The sequence below is a fragment of the Ictalurus punctatus genome, chromosome 2 (genome assembly GCF_001660625.3).
Source record: "Ictalurus punctatus breed USDA103 chromosome 2, Coco_2.0, whole genome shotgun sequence".
Classification (NCBI taxonomy): Eukaryota; Metazoa; Chordata; class Actinopteri; order Siluriformes; family Ictaluridae; genus Ictalurus; species Ictalurus punctatus.
In genome coordinates this window covers 24,156,993-24,174,996 of record NC_030417.2, presented here as the reverse complement: position 1 = coordinate 24,174,996, position 18,004 = coordinate 24,156,993, and the positions used below count along the sequence as shown (strand labels likewise).

Sequence of the window (18,004 nt, the reverse complement as noted above, 5' to 3'; positions counted from 1 at the left end):
TCTCTAGTCAAGTGTTCTATTTGTAAAAGTGTGTCAGATACATACGACCCCTACCTGGACATAGCTGTTGAGATTCGGGTGAGTTTCCTGTAGATGTGCCCTAATGTTCTTTTAGTGTAATAATATCGCAATGAAGTTCATGAAGCGCCTCTTAAATTCTGTGTGTGTGTTTTCAATGTCAGCAAGCAGCCAATATCGTTCGCGCCCTGGAGCTGTTTGTAAAGCCGGATGTTTTGAGCGGCGAGAACGCCTACATGTGTGCTAAGTTAGTTGCCTTTTTTTTTTTGAATGTGTTCGTTGTACTCATGGAATATAAGCCTAAATAATCTTTAAAAAAAAAAAAACCTTTACACTTTTAGATAATTTCCTAATGGTGTTTGGCAATTCTAGGTGTAAGAAGAAAGTGCCGGCGACAAAACGATTCACGGTTCATCGGACGTCAAATGTGCTCACACTTTCCCTTAAACGCTTTGCCAACTTCAGTGGAGGAAAGATTACCAAGGTAAGCAGAATCACAATAAGACCTGTTTGCATTCGAATTATTACAAATGATTTACGGTGGGTTTTTTTTTTTTTTGGTCATTTCCCTCCTCAGGATGTTGGCTACCCAGAGTTCCTGAACATTCGTCCATACATGTCTCAAAACTCAGGAGACCCAGTGATGTATGGCCTTTATGCAGTCTTGGTGCATTCTGGGTACAGCTGTCATGCTGGTCACTACTACTGTTATGTTAAGGTGAGTGTCATATGGATTGACATGCGGGAATCATTACGAGTCATTTTGTGAATCATGTTTTCACAAGAGTAATAAGTCACTGTCCTCTCTGTTTTCGGTCACCATTTGACTTTATGTGCCATGTTGCCACATTTCGCTAACCACGCTAAATAACCAAGTGCAAAGTGAGAATTGATGACTGTTCATCACATCTGTGTGGTGTTTTCTAATTTTTCTCCATGCCATTCATCATCTTTAGGCCAGCAATGGGCAGTGGTACCAGATGAACGATTCGATGGTACATTCCAGTAACATCAAGGTCGTGCTCAATCAGCAGGCTTATGTCCTCTTTTACCTGAGGTAGAACAAAGCTCATCTTCTCTCATCCAGTGACTGTACCTGTTCAGTTAGCAGAGATATTTGAGGCTAACGATGAGTCCCATTGCTGTAGGATTTCTGAAAAGAAGAACACGGACAGTTCAAGCGTAAAGCAGAACTTGGTGCATTCTGGGAGGAGTAACATGACCCCTGAACAGCTGAAGAAAATTCCACTCAACGGTCCTTTATCGTCTCCGCAGATCACCAAGGTACATGAGCATCATTATGACCAGTAGAATATTGCACTATACAGTATGTTAAGAATGAGACGGATCATATGCCTCCTTACCAACTATCCAAGTAACAGGTGGCAAACTGATAAATAAATACAACTCTGATTAACCTAGGGTGGAATTTCTAAACCTTGCAAATATGTGGCATCAGCTTCGGGTGCATTAGAGCAGTCATTAGAGCATTAGATACTAAATGGAGGACCCTCATTAAATTAACAAAAAACAGATCAGTGACATGGAAAAAGTAAGTATACCCCTATATTTATCACACCTTCAAATGTATAAAAATAGAATCAGGTGTTCAAGACTGGTTGCCAGTGATTAGAACCTGTTTATGGAGTGCAGGTGGAACCTGTCTTATTTATACCCCTCACATATCTAGTGTAGAGTTGTCAAAAGTACCGAAAAAAAATCCTCGTTTTTGCTTCCTTAATGTTTAGTATACACGCGTTTAACACTAATACGGTCAAGAGTCCTGATGGCTCAGAAAGAAGAAATGGAGGGTTATGGAATGGCCTAGCCCATGCCCGGATTTGAATCCCATTGAAATGTTGTGGGGGGATTTGAAACGGGCAGTACATGCAAGAAAACCCTCAAACATCTTGCAACTGAAAGAATATTGCATGGAAGAGTGGTCAAAAGTTCCGGCAAGCCTGCTGGACAATTATGCAAAACGCCTACAAGAATTATTTCTGCTAAAAAGGTGTACTTATTATTTCCACAGAAGAATATCACATCTATTAATATTTATGTTGAATAAATGATTGACACTTCACATTTTGTCAGCAACAAGCTAGGCAGCTAACTCGAACGAATGATGTAGAGTAGTTGTCTCCACAGAATGCATTAAAATCGTATAACACACCTACTGTGGATTATCCCGCTTATAAAGCACCATGGTCACTTGTCAGCATTGACAAGTTAAAGCCGTCTTTGATGTTTGCAGTGCAAAATTTGACTGAAAAGATCAAAATAATAGTTAATTTTCATTAGTTATTTTATATACAGGTTGTTAGATCTAGAATTCTGCCCACTCTAAATTATACACAGAGACAAAGTAGTGTGATAAGATTACATTTTGAAAAATTTATAGTAAATAGTTATGAGAGAGTGTGCGTGTGTGAATTACCTGTGTCTGTGCTGCATCTCTGCTAATAATGAAGCTGTAAGTTTAACTGTATGTTACTATGGTTACAGTTGTTTATAGGCAGTGCATTAATGTAGAATGGAGATTAAATTGACTAGAACTTCCTGTGGTATATATAAGGTTTTAATGCACACCAACAAATGAAAAATCTTAATTTACGGGCAAATTGCTGCGGAAAGAGAAATCGAAAACTTCAGGACATGCTGTTTTATTATTGGCAAATATTCGCATCACCCCGTCATTGATTATTTTCCTATAACAGTTAGTTGTTGTTTTTTTTTCAGTGGTGTTTGAGTAGATGAAACCTATTCAGACACCGCTTGTTTGGAAACTCCATTTGGTATTTCAATCGTGTAAAAAGGAGGCTGCTGGAAAAATCAGGTTGGCTTTCCAATGAACAAAAGCAGCTGATCACTGGTCTAAATGTAACGGTTTGATTTTGTTCTTCCTTCTTCTCTCTGAAGAAGGTGGACACCGCTCAGCTGAGGAAGATCCAGTCTGTGGACGGGGGGCTGGGTGTGCCAGTGGCCCGCAACGGCTCAGGCATCCAGTCACCCAAACTGGCTAACGGTACACCAAGGGTGCCAGGTGGCCCAATGCTCATCGAGGAACCCATCAAGAAGCTGAAGAAACCTTCTGCTCAGCTGCAGAGCCGCACCAACATTCCTGCTTCCTCCAACGGCGTCGCCAAGTCTGAGCAGGACAAGGGGAGCAGCGGCGAGGGGCGGAGCCTGGCAGTGTCTACCTCACTCAAGTCCCTTGCATCAGAGTCCTCGTCAGCGGACACCTCTTCTGAGTCCAAGGTATTTCCACCTCCTCCATGCTCCGTGGACACATTTGACCAAACCGGAGGGTGTTTGATTAGAGATTAGAAGTGATTGTCATGGGTTTCATTTTGCTGAGCTTGACCTCATACATATCCACTGATGTTTTGACTTTCAGTCATCATCACAGGTCTCAAGATAGCAGTATTTACAAGCAGAATCTGGCACAAGCAGATTATATTTCTGGGCTATTTTTAATTTGTAGTTGACCTGTGGACAATTAACATGAGTATGCTGCTGATATAGTGGCCATTGCCATTCAAAAATAAAAATTCTTCTTAATTATTTCTTCTTCCTGTTCCCTATAGGCTTTCGCAAAACAAAACCTTTCATTCGATACATTTGTTTAAACACATCACACTCCAATTTGGTTCATATATCTCTCTTTGGAAAGAAGCACCTCAATGCTCGGGTGAGCAACTCGATTCTGAATACCGCCACCTGCTGCACTTCAAACTTGCACTGAGGACACAGTCTGCCCATCAGTAGCAACTCTTTTTACTAGACGTATTATTCGTCTTGTACGGAGGCTAGACAATCGGGAATATGTGTGCAATAAGTTACAGTACAGAGCAATGTTGGCATAACACGTAGCCACCTCGCACTTAAACACTTGTCAAGTGAAAATGAAGATGCTAGACAGACTCCAGCAACAGTTTCACGGGCGAAGGAAGAACACCACGACTCAAAGCTGAAGGATGTGCTACTTTTTGTTAAACAGCAGAGGCATTGTCAGGAGAGGATAAAACTGTGGGTACATGGGGTCTTTTTTCTATAGTTTGGTAATCCACACAATTAATCGGGTTAAGAGATTGTGGGACTATATATCTATTCCGTCAGGCTATTGTAAAATAAAATGAAAAAGCATTAACATTTCTTTAATACATGTCATTTATTTATAATGATTATTTAACAAATCATTTATTTACAAAAAAAAGATTTACGTAGTTTTTTTTTTTTTTTTTTTTTTTTTTTTTTAAATAAAGTTATACTACATATATGGTATGTTGCTATGGCAACTGTTAACTGTAACCAGCAGCTCAAGGCAAACGCCTTGGTTTTTTTTGTTTTTTTGTTTTTTTTGGGGGGGATGAAAAAGCTTATCACCTCTGACACTCAGGAATCGATCGGCACCAGGAGTGCTCCTGTGGGAAATGTGACTACTCCTGCCAAGAGCATCGTAAACAGAATGTCGTCTCCGGCTAAAAGCGCTGAGCGGCTTGCTGCTGAGGATCAGAAGTCGGCCAAGCTGAAACCTCCCGCCCTCAACAACATTGCATCTGAACAAACCAGCACCATGTCGCCCCCTCCTGCCAAGAGACTGGCACTGTCTGCCAAGAAGGTGAGTGCCACGCTCACTTCTCTCCCATGGCAAGATGTTTAGAGTAGCTATAGGATTGGCCCCAGGCTGAGCGATGTGATCTGAATACTGCAACAGATGTTTCATGGCCTCAAATACAAACGTGCAAGACGAACAACCATTTTAACAAATCGTTATGACGAATGCTGCCTTCACTTGCTCCTCAGATGATCCTGTTTTCCCACATTCATTGATTATAATAATGAAGTGTTTAAATTTAACCCTCCTATTATGTTGGGGAGAAAGTAACAGCCATTATGCTATGGGTCAAAATGACTTCCACAGTTTAAATACACACAAAAACTGCAAAGATAGACAGTTTAAAACAGTAAACCTTCATTCTTGCTTGTCCAAGATATAGAAGTTCATGACCCTAAATGAGGAAAGTCAAAAAATTTCAAATAAATGTGGAAATGGGTCCAGTTGACCCATAAAATAATGGGAGGGTTAAGGGAAATTCCACCCTGAGTGACTTGCACACTAATCATTGTAATTATCATGTAATCCTGAATGGCGTCCAAGCTTTATTTATTTTTGTTTAAATTTCTTTCATTGGCATGTCGGCCTGTTTTCACTTTGAATAACCCACAATGCCCATTCGATAACCTGCTGAGAGTAACGTCCGGAAATCTTGCAATCTAGCCTGATGTATTTTTAGTACCTTATTAGCATTTTCCTCTTTAAATAAAAAATGTACATAATACAACCAGAACGTAAAGATGTATTGCAGAGTGTGTGTCCTAAGCTATTATAAAAGCAAGTTCAGCATTTAAAAAAGAAAAAAAAAGAATCTCCAAACCTCTACAATAGAAATCATGCTTTCTTTGACTAGGATGAAATACTGATCAAATATTTACACAAGTTTCTAAATGCAGAGTTAGTGCCTAGTGAATGAGGCTTTATGTAGTCATGTCGTAAAGCACTTCAGTACTTTGAAAGAATAATGTCTCGTCTACAGGGTCTCTGGAAAGTCAGGAACTGATGGCAATATTTTGAACAAATATGTTGATCTTAATATGTTGAGCGCAAATCACAAAAATCTTTGTAAATAATTAATAAATACAAAATGAAGTACATGTAGTTTTACTCTCATTGGCTGGTTTCTGATGTTTCAGGCACTCTGTATATATGAATAACATTATCAACAGCACTGGATTTCATACTGTGACAGCATTTTAGATCACATCATTGCTCAGCCCTATGCTGTGTATTTATTTGTCTTGTGCCTGCTGCCTGCCCCTTCATTCTTTTCCAGCTGATATTTGTGACCTACTTCCTCTGTTTGGTTGCACAACAGTAAATCTCTTTAAGTGTCTTCTCTTGTGTTGATACTATTGTCCCAGGTTGGCACTACTGTCCATTTTAGAATTTCGTTGTCTTCCTTTGCTTTCAGATTCTTTCTTTCTAACCATTTGTAATTCTTCTCTGCCATCGCCCCCTTTCCATTTTTATTTTTCTCTCCCCATTTTTGTTTGTGTTTTTGCTCATGATTTCTCGTCCATGTTTTGATCCCTTTATCTTCGTCACATTTGTTTGGCTACGGTTCATTTTTTTTTTATTATTATTTCTTTTATTTTATTTTTTTTCGACCACCAAGTTTTTATTTATGTCAATAACTGCAGGCCAGTCGCAGTCCCATCTGGAGTCCGAACAACAACAGCAGCAGCCGCAGCATTGAGGCTCCGTCCTCTCCATTGCATCATCAGTCCCGTGACCCTAAGCATTCAGCTCTACTTCACCCTCTGACCCCCACCTCACCTTCCCAAAACCACAGGTATTATTATTATCTTGTCTTTTATGTTCATCTGGGTGGATTGGTTTTTTTTTTGAGGGGTGTTTTTTTGGTATGTAGAACTGTGTGACCTTATTCTCAGATTGTTTAAACAGGGGTGTCCAATCTTATCCAGAAAGGGCCGGTGTGGGTGCGGGTTTTTATTTCAACCAAGCAGGAGCCACACCTGATTCCACCTGTTTAATCAGTTGATCTTATCTTTCAATAGACTCAAGTGTGGCTTCTGCTTGGTTGAAATAAAAACCCGCACCCACACCGGCCCTTTCTGGATAAGATTGGACACCCCTGGTTTAAAGGAATAGGTTGGGTAACTAACCCAGTTCCTGGAGATCAACCACATGTAAAGTGGTTTAACTGGTTCAGTGTGTCGGATTAGACAGCTTCCCTGGTGGACTAGCGGCTAGCATGCGGTGCTCTTATCGCCCTTCCCTGTCAGGAAACCAACCCCAGCCACTGGAGGTTTCCACTCAGCACCAGTCCCAAACCTGGAAAGTGGGAAGGGTTGCATCAGGAAGGACGTAAAACTTGTGCCAGAATCAATATGCGGACGGGTGATCTGTTGTGGTGAGCCCGATATGGGACTGTTTTGGATTAGACAGGAAACTAGCCATGCGGTCTATTCTGAGATGATCATGCCGATGCACTACTTGTGTATTTGAACTTATAAACATATAAAGCAGTAGTTCCTAGCCTGGATCCTGTAGTGCTTGGTCTTAATTTTGGTCTTTTAATAAATAAAAACAAAAACCCTATACGTTAATAGTAATGTATCTTTTCAGTTGTAGATTAACTGAATATTTCTTTTCTGACATTTAATTTGAAATTAAAATGACTTATTGCACTGTGAGATCACAGAGGTAACTCTGGTGCATAATTTGAAATTTTGCCCAGGTACTGTATTTTGGCGTGCTGGAAATATTCGTGCTAACGTACTCCTTAATATGTGCTGTTTGTGAGTTTAGTATGAGTAATACACACAGTATGTCTGTCTGAATGCAGACCACAACCATAATTATAGGTGAACTCAAATGAGCTAGTTTCCACTGCTTTTATTAGCCCCCCTGCCCCCCATCAGAGTATTAATACCACATTGGTGGTGTCATCAAAATCGATGTGCTTTTCACCACTTTATTTTGGAACAACCTTGAAATGGTTGCTGTAAGCATTCTTCCTTGAGAGTCTGCTGTGTAGACTTTGATTATCTGTGCACGCAATTCTTTATTCAGTGTTCTTTTACATTACCCCGGTTACTGTTAGAAAATTATTTGATTAGAAGCTCCTCCATCACACACTGGTGTTTGGATAAAATGTATACAGATGTGTGCTGTATCCCACTGTAGCTAGATTTCATGCCTACAGAATGTTGGTATTTTTGGCGAAGCATTATCATTTTGATGAACGTGGTGCTTTTTCTCACCATGTAATTGTGTTTGTTTATTTTCTCCCAGGATTCCATTCCATTCTGCCAAGCAGCCTCAGCATGTACCTCATCTGTTTAAAAATGCAAGTCTGCTTAAGGGGCCCTCCTCGTCCTCATCCTTGATGAAACCCACACTTTCTTCTCCAATCAGCAGGCTTCACCCCTGCCCTGCTAGCAACTGTGGACCAACCCAGAGCCAGAAAACCACCGAATCATGTACAGGGTTCGCCGATGGACTCGCCAGTCCAACCTTAAAGAAGAAGAAGAAGAAAAAGAAGCGACGCCATTCTGAAATGGAAAACCCCACTGCTGAGCTTCTTGCCAAAACCGAGCAGGACGTGCCAGAGCTCACAGCTGAAATGAGAAAGGTAAAAAAGCATAAGAAAAGGAAAAGAGAGGAGGAACCAAACAGCATGAAGGTTCAGAGAGAAGGTGTGCAGTCGCATCTGGAGCCATCAGGTCAGGACGAAGACTGGTGCCTCGGAGAGATGTGGAGAATAAACCCAGATGGTAGTTCAGAAAAGCCAAAACAGCAACGACAACTGACTACAGAGCCAAAACCGTCTCAGGCCCAAGAACAAATTCAGCCAACGTTGTGCGAGACTTCACAGAACCACCATGACTCCAACGTTAAAAAGAAAAAGAAGAAGAAAAAGCACAAAGAGAAGCTGGACGAGAACATCAAGCATGAGACTTCCGAAAGGTTGGAGGTTTTCAGAAATCCCAACTCGTTTCTTTCCCTAACCATCATAATACACATTCTAAAACCATGCATGATACAACACTTTCTTACCCCCTCCCTTTTATAGAAAAACTGAGACGATACATATAGACACAGAGTTGCCGGATTCGAGTGTGCCGAAGAAAAAAGCCAAGAAGAGGAAAAGAGAAGCGCACCAGAGCGAGGCCGAGGATGCTCATGGGGATGATGCTGGAGGCGAGCCACTTAGTCAGACCAACCATGTGGTGCTGGAGAAGACGTGCAAACCCAGCACAGGTACTGATGGTAGCTTCGTATACGGCTTCCACAAATATATGTGGAAATATATGTGAAATACATATATTTGTGCCTTTCCACAAATATGTGTCTCATAAGTAGTTTTCATTCACCTGTTTTAACGTGAAAGGCACGAGTACCTTTAAATTCCAGATCGGCAACAGTGCAGAAATTCAGGGAAAAAAGTATTGATATGGAGTTAAAGTAAGTCTCAGGATACACAATTTCTAGATCTCTGGTTTGTAATGCCAAGTACCCCTTGCTGCAAGCCAAAAGTCTGGTTTGATCAAGCTCCTCCTACCTCAAATAAAAATAGTCAAATAAAAAAGGGTGTTTCTGTGCATTCAAGGCTCGATAAAAATGTGTTAAGTGTGTTGTCTCATGGGTTACGGTTATATGAGGAATTGGATCAGGTCCAGCTCTAACCCTGGACTTCTGCAGTGAGGACTATCTCTTCAAATGTAGGGGTCAAAACATAGTCGACATAAGCATTTGAGCATGATGATTCAGTTTGGCGAAGGATTCATTATAGTTACTGATTTATCTACTAGTTATCGTCTTCTGGCTTTTATCAAAACACAAGACAAATCTGGTAATTTATCAGCTAGAGGTAGTTCCTGGCATTAATTGGTGCCATTTCCCTGTCTCAGTACCTCATACAGGCATCTACAGGCCAGCCGTGTGTCTTTATCAAAGAACTGTAACCTGGATTCTGAAAGCTAAGTGCTCTGGGAGAAAATAGACAACAGAATGTTTCTTCTGGGAAATGCGCCACAAACCCATTTGTTTAATTTGTCTTTGCCCAAAGTGACATTGCCCAAATAATTTAATATTTGAAGACACTACGAGACCGATCATGATTAAAAACGATGCCCTGTATACTGAGCAGATACGGAGAGAGACGATAAAACTAATTGCGCCTCTCAAAAAGCATCAGCCTGTTTTCCCTGATAGTCCCAAGACGAACGATGCTGCAGTGAACGTTGGAAAAAGTGAGCGTGAGGTTCTAGCAATTTGTTTGTGCTTTATATGTTGTTCTAAAGTCACAGCACTGGAACGTTTAAATAACCTGCATTGTCTATTGTATCGTATGAATTAATGCATTCACTGCTACCAATTTGAATAATGTTTTTTGGTCATTCCTAAAATTAATAATTTGTGCATCTTAATCATGTCTAGCAAACAGTTAAAATCTCAAAAAGGGGTCTTTACCAGTATACCCACTGTGACCACTGATGATAAATGTCTTTTTATTTTATATATATATATATATATATATATATATATATATATATATATATATATATATATATATATATATATATATATATTTTTTTTTGACTTGTGAAAGGTCAAGATGCTTGATATTTATTTGAAGGGAAATGTCTCATAAATTAAGGGTTGTACTATTGTTGTACTATTTTCATATGCTACTGCTGTGTGTCTTACTGTTCACTTGTCCCCCAGCTGCAGTGGTGGTCTGGGACAGCCAGGTTCAGGACGGTTATAAGCGAAGCAGAGACGCTGCTGATTCAGAGCAGGCATCTGGGAAAGAGTCCCGTCCTGCTACCGCGGCCTGGGACGGCAAGAAGAGCTCTAGTGTAGTCGAGGAACTGCTTAAGAACGCCACCAATAAAGCATACGGAACTGAAGGTGAGGTCAAACTAGTACTTTACAGGGTTTAAATAAAAAAATTTTTATATAGATATAAATGAAAAAGACAAACCACATATTCCTTTGAATACTTTATTAATGAGAACTACTGGCTATTGGGAAAAACCTAAGAGCAATCATACCATTGGCAAGCAACTAATTCCATGTGCCACATATTTCATCTACTGTTCCCCTGGAGCGATGAAATCATGCAAATGGAACTTGTCCTCTGAGTACTAAGAATGAAGACGTTAGGAATAAAACTCCCATCAAATCATAGAATTGGGAACCTTAGCTCTCTTGTTAGCAAAAAGGAAATCTTTAAATATTACCGTAAAGAACCTTTGTGTATACTGCAACAAGAGTGAGATGTGTTGTTTTAGCAAAAATAGTATTAACTGCCACACATACAACATTACTTACGGTACTACCGTATTATACGGTATTATACGTCCACTCTAAACCACAATAAGGTTATTATCGACTATTTGTTGAGTGAGTCTGATGTTAATTTGTTGATTGATGCTGTATAATTGTTATTCCCATGAACATCACTGGCATCGCATGGGATCATTACTTACATATCACTCAAAAACAAGTAATGGCAGTCATGTTTTGCTGTTAGCTTCTACAAACTCCTAAAAGAGCTGAAAAATTGGTGAGGGTGGGGGGACGGTGTTCAATATCATATAAAAGAGAACTTTTACATAGAAATAGTAGAGACAGCAAAAATTGGACTGCAAGTTCCAGAATGAGGGAGCGTGGCTGACAACTTGCTTGGCTCAGCTTGTTAGCTATTATTAGATATCAAGCGTGACGGTGCTGACGGCTTTATTATCGTGCTGGTTGAAGCTTTAGAACCCGATCTGTTTGAGCAGAGTGTACAGATGTGGAAGTGAGCGAGCCGGACAGATGATCCGATGCGCTGCCGCATCTGTCGCTTTAGGCAGAGATGGAGCAAGGGCTATATCCCACCAGCACCAGTATTATTAGATAGAGGATAGAAGAATGGAATTGTGGGTAATTTAGGAAACCACTAACCAAAATGATAATAGACCAGGATGTCAGTGAAAAACATTCAACAACAACAAAAGTCAACTTGTGTTGTAACACATGTTAATTATAAATGTCACTTATGATGGATTTTTTCTTTAATGACTAGTGAATGTATGGGGAATAAAATTTGTCTGGTAGAAAGATACACACCCTTACAGCGTGGCTGACATTATGTGACCAAATAAGAAGTGATTTTTTTTACAGTTAACATCAAGTTCTGCTTGTTTTATTTATTTAATTTATTTTTAATACACATGATTCAGCTTATGAAGTGCTCAGCACTGAGCTAATGTACTAAAGCAGGAATGTTCGAAATAGTGCTAAAACATCTAAGAGCTAAGACAATTATGAGAAACATTGGGATAAGACATTTCATCGTGGACCGAAGAAACACAGCTGTGTTAATCACCATGTGCCCTTTGAACCATCAGTCACTCATGTTCATGAGTTGTTCCTGTTTGTGTTCAGTCCTCAGTTGGGATGGAGAGTGCTCTGCCATAAGCAGAGATGCCATGCAGGACACACGTGATGCCAAACACGACACTGTAATCGACGAATGGGACGAAGAGTTTGACAGTGGAAAGGTGAGGTTTTTAACCTGTACTTTATACATCGATGTTTTGATTAGTTACGATGCTGATTTGAAAACGATAATGTCCTTTCAAACGAATAGGTAAAGAAGATAAAGTCATTTAAAAAAGAAAGGAGAAGAAGTTTTAACGTCTTCCAGAAGATCCAGGATCGGCGCAACATGTGGTCTGTCACACCAGGAGGGAGGAGGAACAGTTGGGGCCATCGCTACTGACATGATGGGTGAGTGTAGGATGGAGTCAGAAAAGAGATTTCTTTAAACAATGACGGTCTAGAACAGTGGTGCAGTCGTCGTGTTGGGGGTTTTTCCCCTTTTTTAAATTTATTTATTTTTTTATTTTTTTATAAAGTGCACTGAAACGCGCAGACTGAATAAATGCGAGCCTGGGGCTCAGTTAAAATTCCACCTGTTTTTAAAATAAACACTAAAAAAAAAACCACAATAAAACAATCTCCACTTTTATTTCCTATCGATAGGCCTAATGATTTATCAAATATATCTCCAATGCACTGTCATCATATGCTTGTAACCAATAGCAAGCACAGTAGTTAAAGCATATTGCGGTTGCAAATTCAAAATGGCGGATGAACCAGAAGCAGGTAGAGTGCCCAAAAAAACAAATGAAATGCGTACTGTTTTCACACAGAATGGTAGGAAGATTTTTTTTTTTTACAATGACTAATTCAGAATGTGTGTCTAATTTGTCAAAGACAACTCTATCGAAATAATTTCTCCAGCTCCAAATTTAGAGTGCACAGGTATATTTTGCATAGTGGATCATACCATAATAATAATAATAATAATAATAATAATATGAAAAAGCAGATCTCTTTGGTTGGAGCACTCGTGTTGAGACATGTAATTAATGCATAGCTCTGTGAGTCGTTCGTTGGGACACAAAAATGTTTTACCCTCTAGATGGCCTGCGCTTATGTAGTGCTTTTTTTAACCTTAGCGGTTCTACAAAGTGCGTTACACTGTTTCTCATGCACACACCAATGGTAGCAGAGCTGCTATGCAACGCGCTAGCTTGCCATCAGGAGCAACTTGGGGTTCAGTGTCTTGCCCAGGGACACTTCGGCATGTGGAGTCATGTGAGCCACGAATTGAACTGCCAACCCTACGATTAGTGGACAATCCTCTCTACCACCTGATCCACAGCTGCCCCATAAAAACAGCAAATAACCTTGTACTAAATCACATTTATAATCCGAGGTGAAGACTTGGGGTTTTTTATCGGTTTTCAAGCCCTTCAGTTGAGTAATAGGCACACTGCATACAAAAGACACTGTCATGCACTGACCTGGATGTGGAGTTTGGGGCAAACTGGTTATTCAAAGACACTTAGAGATCACTGCACCTTTTTTTGAGGTTATTAATTCATATCAGTACTAAAAACACACCAAAATCCTGGTTACTGTGTTTTCCGGCCATTAAGACATTCTGAAGAACAAGACACTCTCTAAATCCGTCTGCTTTGAAAGAAATTTCTATATACATGTGGCATTATTGTATAAGGAACATTATTTTAATTATTTTACTGCTTCTAAAATTGCACTTCTGAAACCCCAAAGTTAGTTTAGTTTATGGCTTGACAAAATAAAATGTGAGTTGTATGCATGTCACTGTATAGGGAGCGCTTGAGCATGTGTGGTCAGACTTTGTGGATTGGGGGAAAACTTTTCAGTTCTTTAAAAAAAAAAAATCCACAAACACACACACAGCTTTAATGAACTTGACAGTGCACAGGGCTATAAACTCTTAACATATCTAATAACATTCTAATGCATTTTGTGCTTCCTGTGCATGTCCAGCAGACAGCAGGTTGAAGTCTGTAGATTGATTTACATCTTTTCCGACCTTTTTGTTCTGTGGCTGAATTTAGAATAGCAATTCTGCACAACCATATAAGGTTTCAGTAAATGGTGCTGTCTGATGGCAAACAAATAAAATCTGCCGCTTCCAAATGTAAACTATAAAGTCATGCGGCATTTCTTAACAAAGCAGTATTAATAACATGCTGTCGCTTTGAATTTCACCAAGGTGTTAAAATTCTCATGTTATTACTGATATTTTTCAGACCTGTATTTACCGCTGTCCACTTGTGATCTGATCACCCGAGAAAGATGTTGGCACCATTTAAAATAAATAAATAAATAAATGTAAAAAATATGAAGTAACTTGAACTGAACAGTCATTTAATCTTTGTGTTAATTACATTCAAATTTAATTGTATAGCACTTTTAACAAGAGATGCAAGGCTGTTTGTGACCGACTCAGGTTGTAGATCCTTAAAGAGCAAGCCAACTTTGAGGGGAAATAAACCTTGAGAGGATCCAGACTCAAAATGTAGCCCATCCAAGATTATAAATCTTTACAGTATACAGCCATATAGAGAAAAGGCAAATAGTACTACATGTGTTGAAACGATGTAAAATATTCGGTATGAACAGGTTATTAAGAGTCCTGAGATGAACATAAGACAGTCTTTATGATACTTGTGTATGTCCAGTGTAGTAATCCCTGTGTCAGGCTTGTAATACATACAGATACCTATATACATCCTTATGAAGAAGTCATTATATAGAGGTCACCAAGGATGGTTGCCAGTTTATGATATTTCCATCAGTCCTAAATCTATCAGCCCTGATAATCTCTCTAAGAACTGATCTGATTTTGAATGGTATATAGCAGTCAGATAGTTGCCAAGCTAAGGGTAGCATTGTATGAACCTGTAAACTTGGGCATATATAAACGCAAGGGTTATTCACAAATTCCAAAAGTACATTGCTGTTTAAAAACGTTTAAGAAACCAGGAAAAACTACAGCATGCTTAGTGAATCGGTCCTTTGCCATTAAAACATTATTATTAGGTCTGTCAATCGATTAAAACTTTCAAGCAATCAATTGCATAATGTGCATTTAATCGAAATCAAAACAATCGTATTAAACAAAATCGAATTAATCGCACTTCAGTTGTGGCTGAGAAATTATCCCCCCAAAAGGTCATTTAAAGTCCTTATTGTGTTAGATAGGAAAAGCATTGAATAGACCTTACAAAAAGTAGCTTTAGAAAGAAATATATTAATTCATTTGATTCAACGTAGAACATATTACACATAAAACTTTAGGTTGTATCGGAGGACGTGATACGAGATGCTTTCATCAACCCCTTGTCTTCCACCATATTAACAGGCCTAGATTCCACAGCAATCCATTTAGCTTTTCCGATGTAGACTTATTCTGCCTGCTCTCGGTCAGTGTGGTTTGGCGGACTGTGTTGACTGTAGCACCCGAGGTTGTGCTAATTGTTCAGCTCGCTAAAACATGCTTTGAGTTCAGGTGGTATTTCAAGCTAGAATTTCTTCGACAGTATGCAAATTCCTTATTTGTAGGTAGTGCAGAAGACTTGTAAAAGTCTTATTGGTGCTTCCATCTGGATGGGTTTTGAATTTAAAACTTTCCTTCAGAGGGCCAAGCAGAGTTTGGTCGTTGCCTTGCACCATGCTCGTCACTAAGCAACTGCATGCAATATAAGATGACGTACAGGTCTGGGGCGGGGCAGGGTGCGTTAAATGCGTTAATTGTTTTAACACATTGTTTTTTTCTATATTTAATCGCACTTTTACGCATTAAATTGACAGCCCTAGTTTTTACACATCATTATGCATTATTAGTAGTAACCAAGGCCTACACTAACTCAACCTGTTTGATTTGTGTTTAAAACTATACAGCTGCAGTTTTCTCTTAAAACGTTAAAATCAACTGATTAGATTAAAGTTTGGCTATCAAAGTGTGGATCTTTACAATGTTTCCTAATCAGGGCATGTCCGAGAATAGAATGTTTAAGGCTTTGATATATTTATAACCTGCTTTGTGTCACTCTGTTACAGATTCAAGACGGGGATTCTATTCACACTCCCTGGCTCGACCGCCTTATTGGAGAAGCTGCGTGATCTCTCTGAGAACGTTCCAGAAATGCGAGAAGCTTGTGTGGGAAGTAAATAAAGCGATGAGACCAAAGCCATCTGCAGGGGCTGAAGTCCAGTATTTGGATTCTGAATAAATGGGGCCTGGGTTTGAGCAGACCAATGTATCGTGGCGTCAGGTTCAGACCGCCATAATAAACAATTTTAGCCACATATAACTCGAGTCCATGGTGAAATACTGTACTGTATCTTGCTATTTCAGGAAAGGAGGCAAATATATCCTGGAAACTGATAGTGATGGGCAGCAGTGCTGTTATTATTGGGTTGTGGAAACATTGGGCCTACACTACTGCCTAGACTATTGACAAGAACAACATTTTCTCAAAAATGAATTCATCTGCTTTTTTTTGATGTTGTTTTCCCCCTCTTCTTAGAGATATTTTATTTCACTTCATCACATTTGATATATAATATAGTCCCAATGGCCCGATGAGTAATCTGCTACATATTAGCTATATAAGGCCAGCAGTCTCGCTCATTTTTATTTCTTTGTATGGTTATTAATATTATATGAGCCTCATTGAATCCTCCCTGAATCCTCCATATTGTCTGCTTATCACATTGAATGTTGTTGAAGAAAACGCGGTTCCCTATTCTTTTTTGTTTTAACCTAATCCCTCATCTATCTATTACCTAATATCCAAAAATTACAAGCTTGATGCACCCTTAATGTTTCATCCTTAGATGGGATGAATAATATGTCCATCTGTAACATGTCTGAAGGCCAGGCTGCTTCAATATAAAACATATCCATCCATTTCATCATTGGAGAGGCTGCATCAGCAGTGCTCCATCCCTTAGAAATCCGCAGGGAAGGTTGTAGTGTGTATTTCAGATTTTACATGCCAATGCCACTGTTCCTACTTTCTATGCAAGTCAGACAGGTCTTAAAAATGTTCTCTCTGTTCCTCTTCTACAGTGCAAACATTATCCTCTTCATCCCTCATTTTCACTGATCATTCATAGTCCAGAGTGTAAACTTTTTTTCTGGAAATGTACTATAATGCTTTAGAACAAAAGGTTTATTTTACTCCAGAGACCTAGCCACAGACTAATAGTGTGTAAGATGTGAAGCTTTCTGGAATAGAACATTGTACAGTCCCACTTGTGCTCTGTGTGACTTCCTTAAACATCCTTGTAGTCAAGAGTTAATTCCCCAAGATACTTCCATTTTAGAAAAAAGTTGCCTTGAAAAAAATTAATAGATTATCCTAAGAGAGATCTACTTTATCATTTAAAAATGAGACGCATATTTAAATGCGCATGTATTTCACAAATAAAGCCTAATATATTAAAGGGTTTTTGGACTGTAACTGTAGAATTTTCTCAGTGGACAGACGTGCGAGTGCTGTGCGGAACTCCGTGTCTGGAGGAACATAAGAACTGTGAGCGCTGTTGAATGTGTTAGTGTTAGAAATGTTACTCTGTTCTTTTCAGTAGAACCAATGCTGAAGAATACACTGATCTTTAATTCATGATCATTTACACCACTGGTTCTGTACCTTTATGATGCCCTTTCAAGACTAAGAAGAAATGTTCAATATTGAGACTATATGAATATAAATATACAGGTGCAATAAAGTTGTGTTTTTTTTTTTGGTGAAATTTTCAGGTTGTTCATAAAAATGCATTCGTGCAGAATATGACTTGTGGACAAATTGCAAAATAATGTTTTTCATCAAGCTGTTCCAGTTATGTTAACTGATGTATTAAGGTTTTAGTTACTTTTCCATGTTTGGGCTTGTATAAGGCAGTTCATGTAAATGAAAGACATTGATAATATTTGTAATGTAACTGTCGAAATTAGGTTTATGCAAAAATAAATTACATGTTACTGGTTAAATTCGA

The 18,004-nt window shown here is 39.1% G+C and overlaps 1 protein-coding gene across 2 annotated transcripts in view; it reads left to right on the top strand.

The window, feature by feature from the left end:
* usp36 (ubiquitin specific peptidase 36) overlaps window positions 1-18,004 on the top strand; it is a 33,883-nt gene extending 15,879 nt beyond the window's left edge. For both annotated transcript variants that reach the window (XM_017489300.2, XM_017489309.3), the window contains 15 exons: window positions 8-78; window positions 183-265; window positions 391-502; window positions 596-736; window positions 975-1,075; window positions 1,167-1,302; window positions 2,938-3,276; window positions 4,418-4,639; window positions 6,280-6,431; window positions 7,898-8,572; window positions 8,679-8,866; window positions 10,334-10,519; window positions 12,044-12,159; window positions 12,249-12,388; window positions 16,061-18,004. In XM_017489300.2, coding sequence (XP_017344789.1) covers window positions 8-78; window positions 183-265; window positions 391-502; window positions 596-736; window positions 975-1,075; window positions 1,167-1,302; window positions 2,938-3,276; window positions 4,418-4,639; window positions 6,280-6,431; window positions 7,898-8,572; window positions 8,679-8,866; window positions 10,334-10,519; window positions 12,044-12,159; window positions 12,249-12,380 — 2,654 coding nt within the window. In that variant the 3' untranslated portion in view covers window positions 12,381-12,388; window positions 16,061-18,004. The remainder of the gene's footprint in view (window positions 1-7; window positions 79-182; window positions 266-390; window positions 503-595; window positions 737-974; window positions 1,076-1,166; window positions 1,303-2,937; window positions 3,277-4,417; window positions 4,640-6,279; window positions 6,432-7,897; window positions 8,573-8,678; window positions 8,867-10,333; window positions 10,520-12,043; window positions 12,160-12,248; window positions 12,389-16,060) is intronic.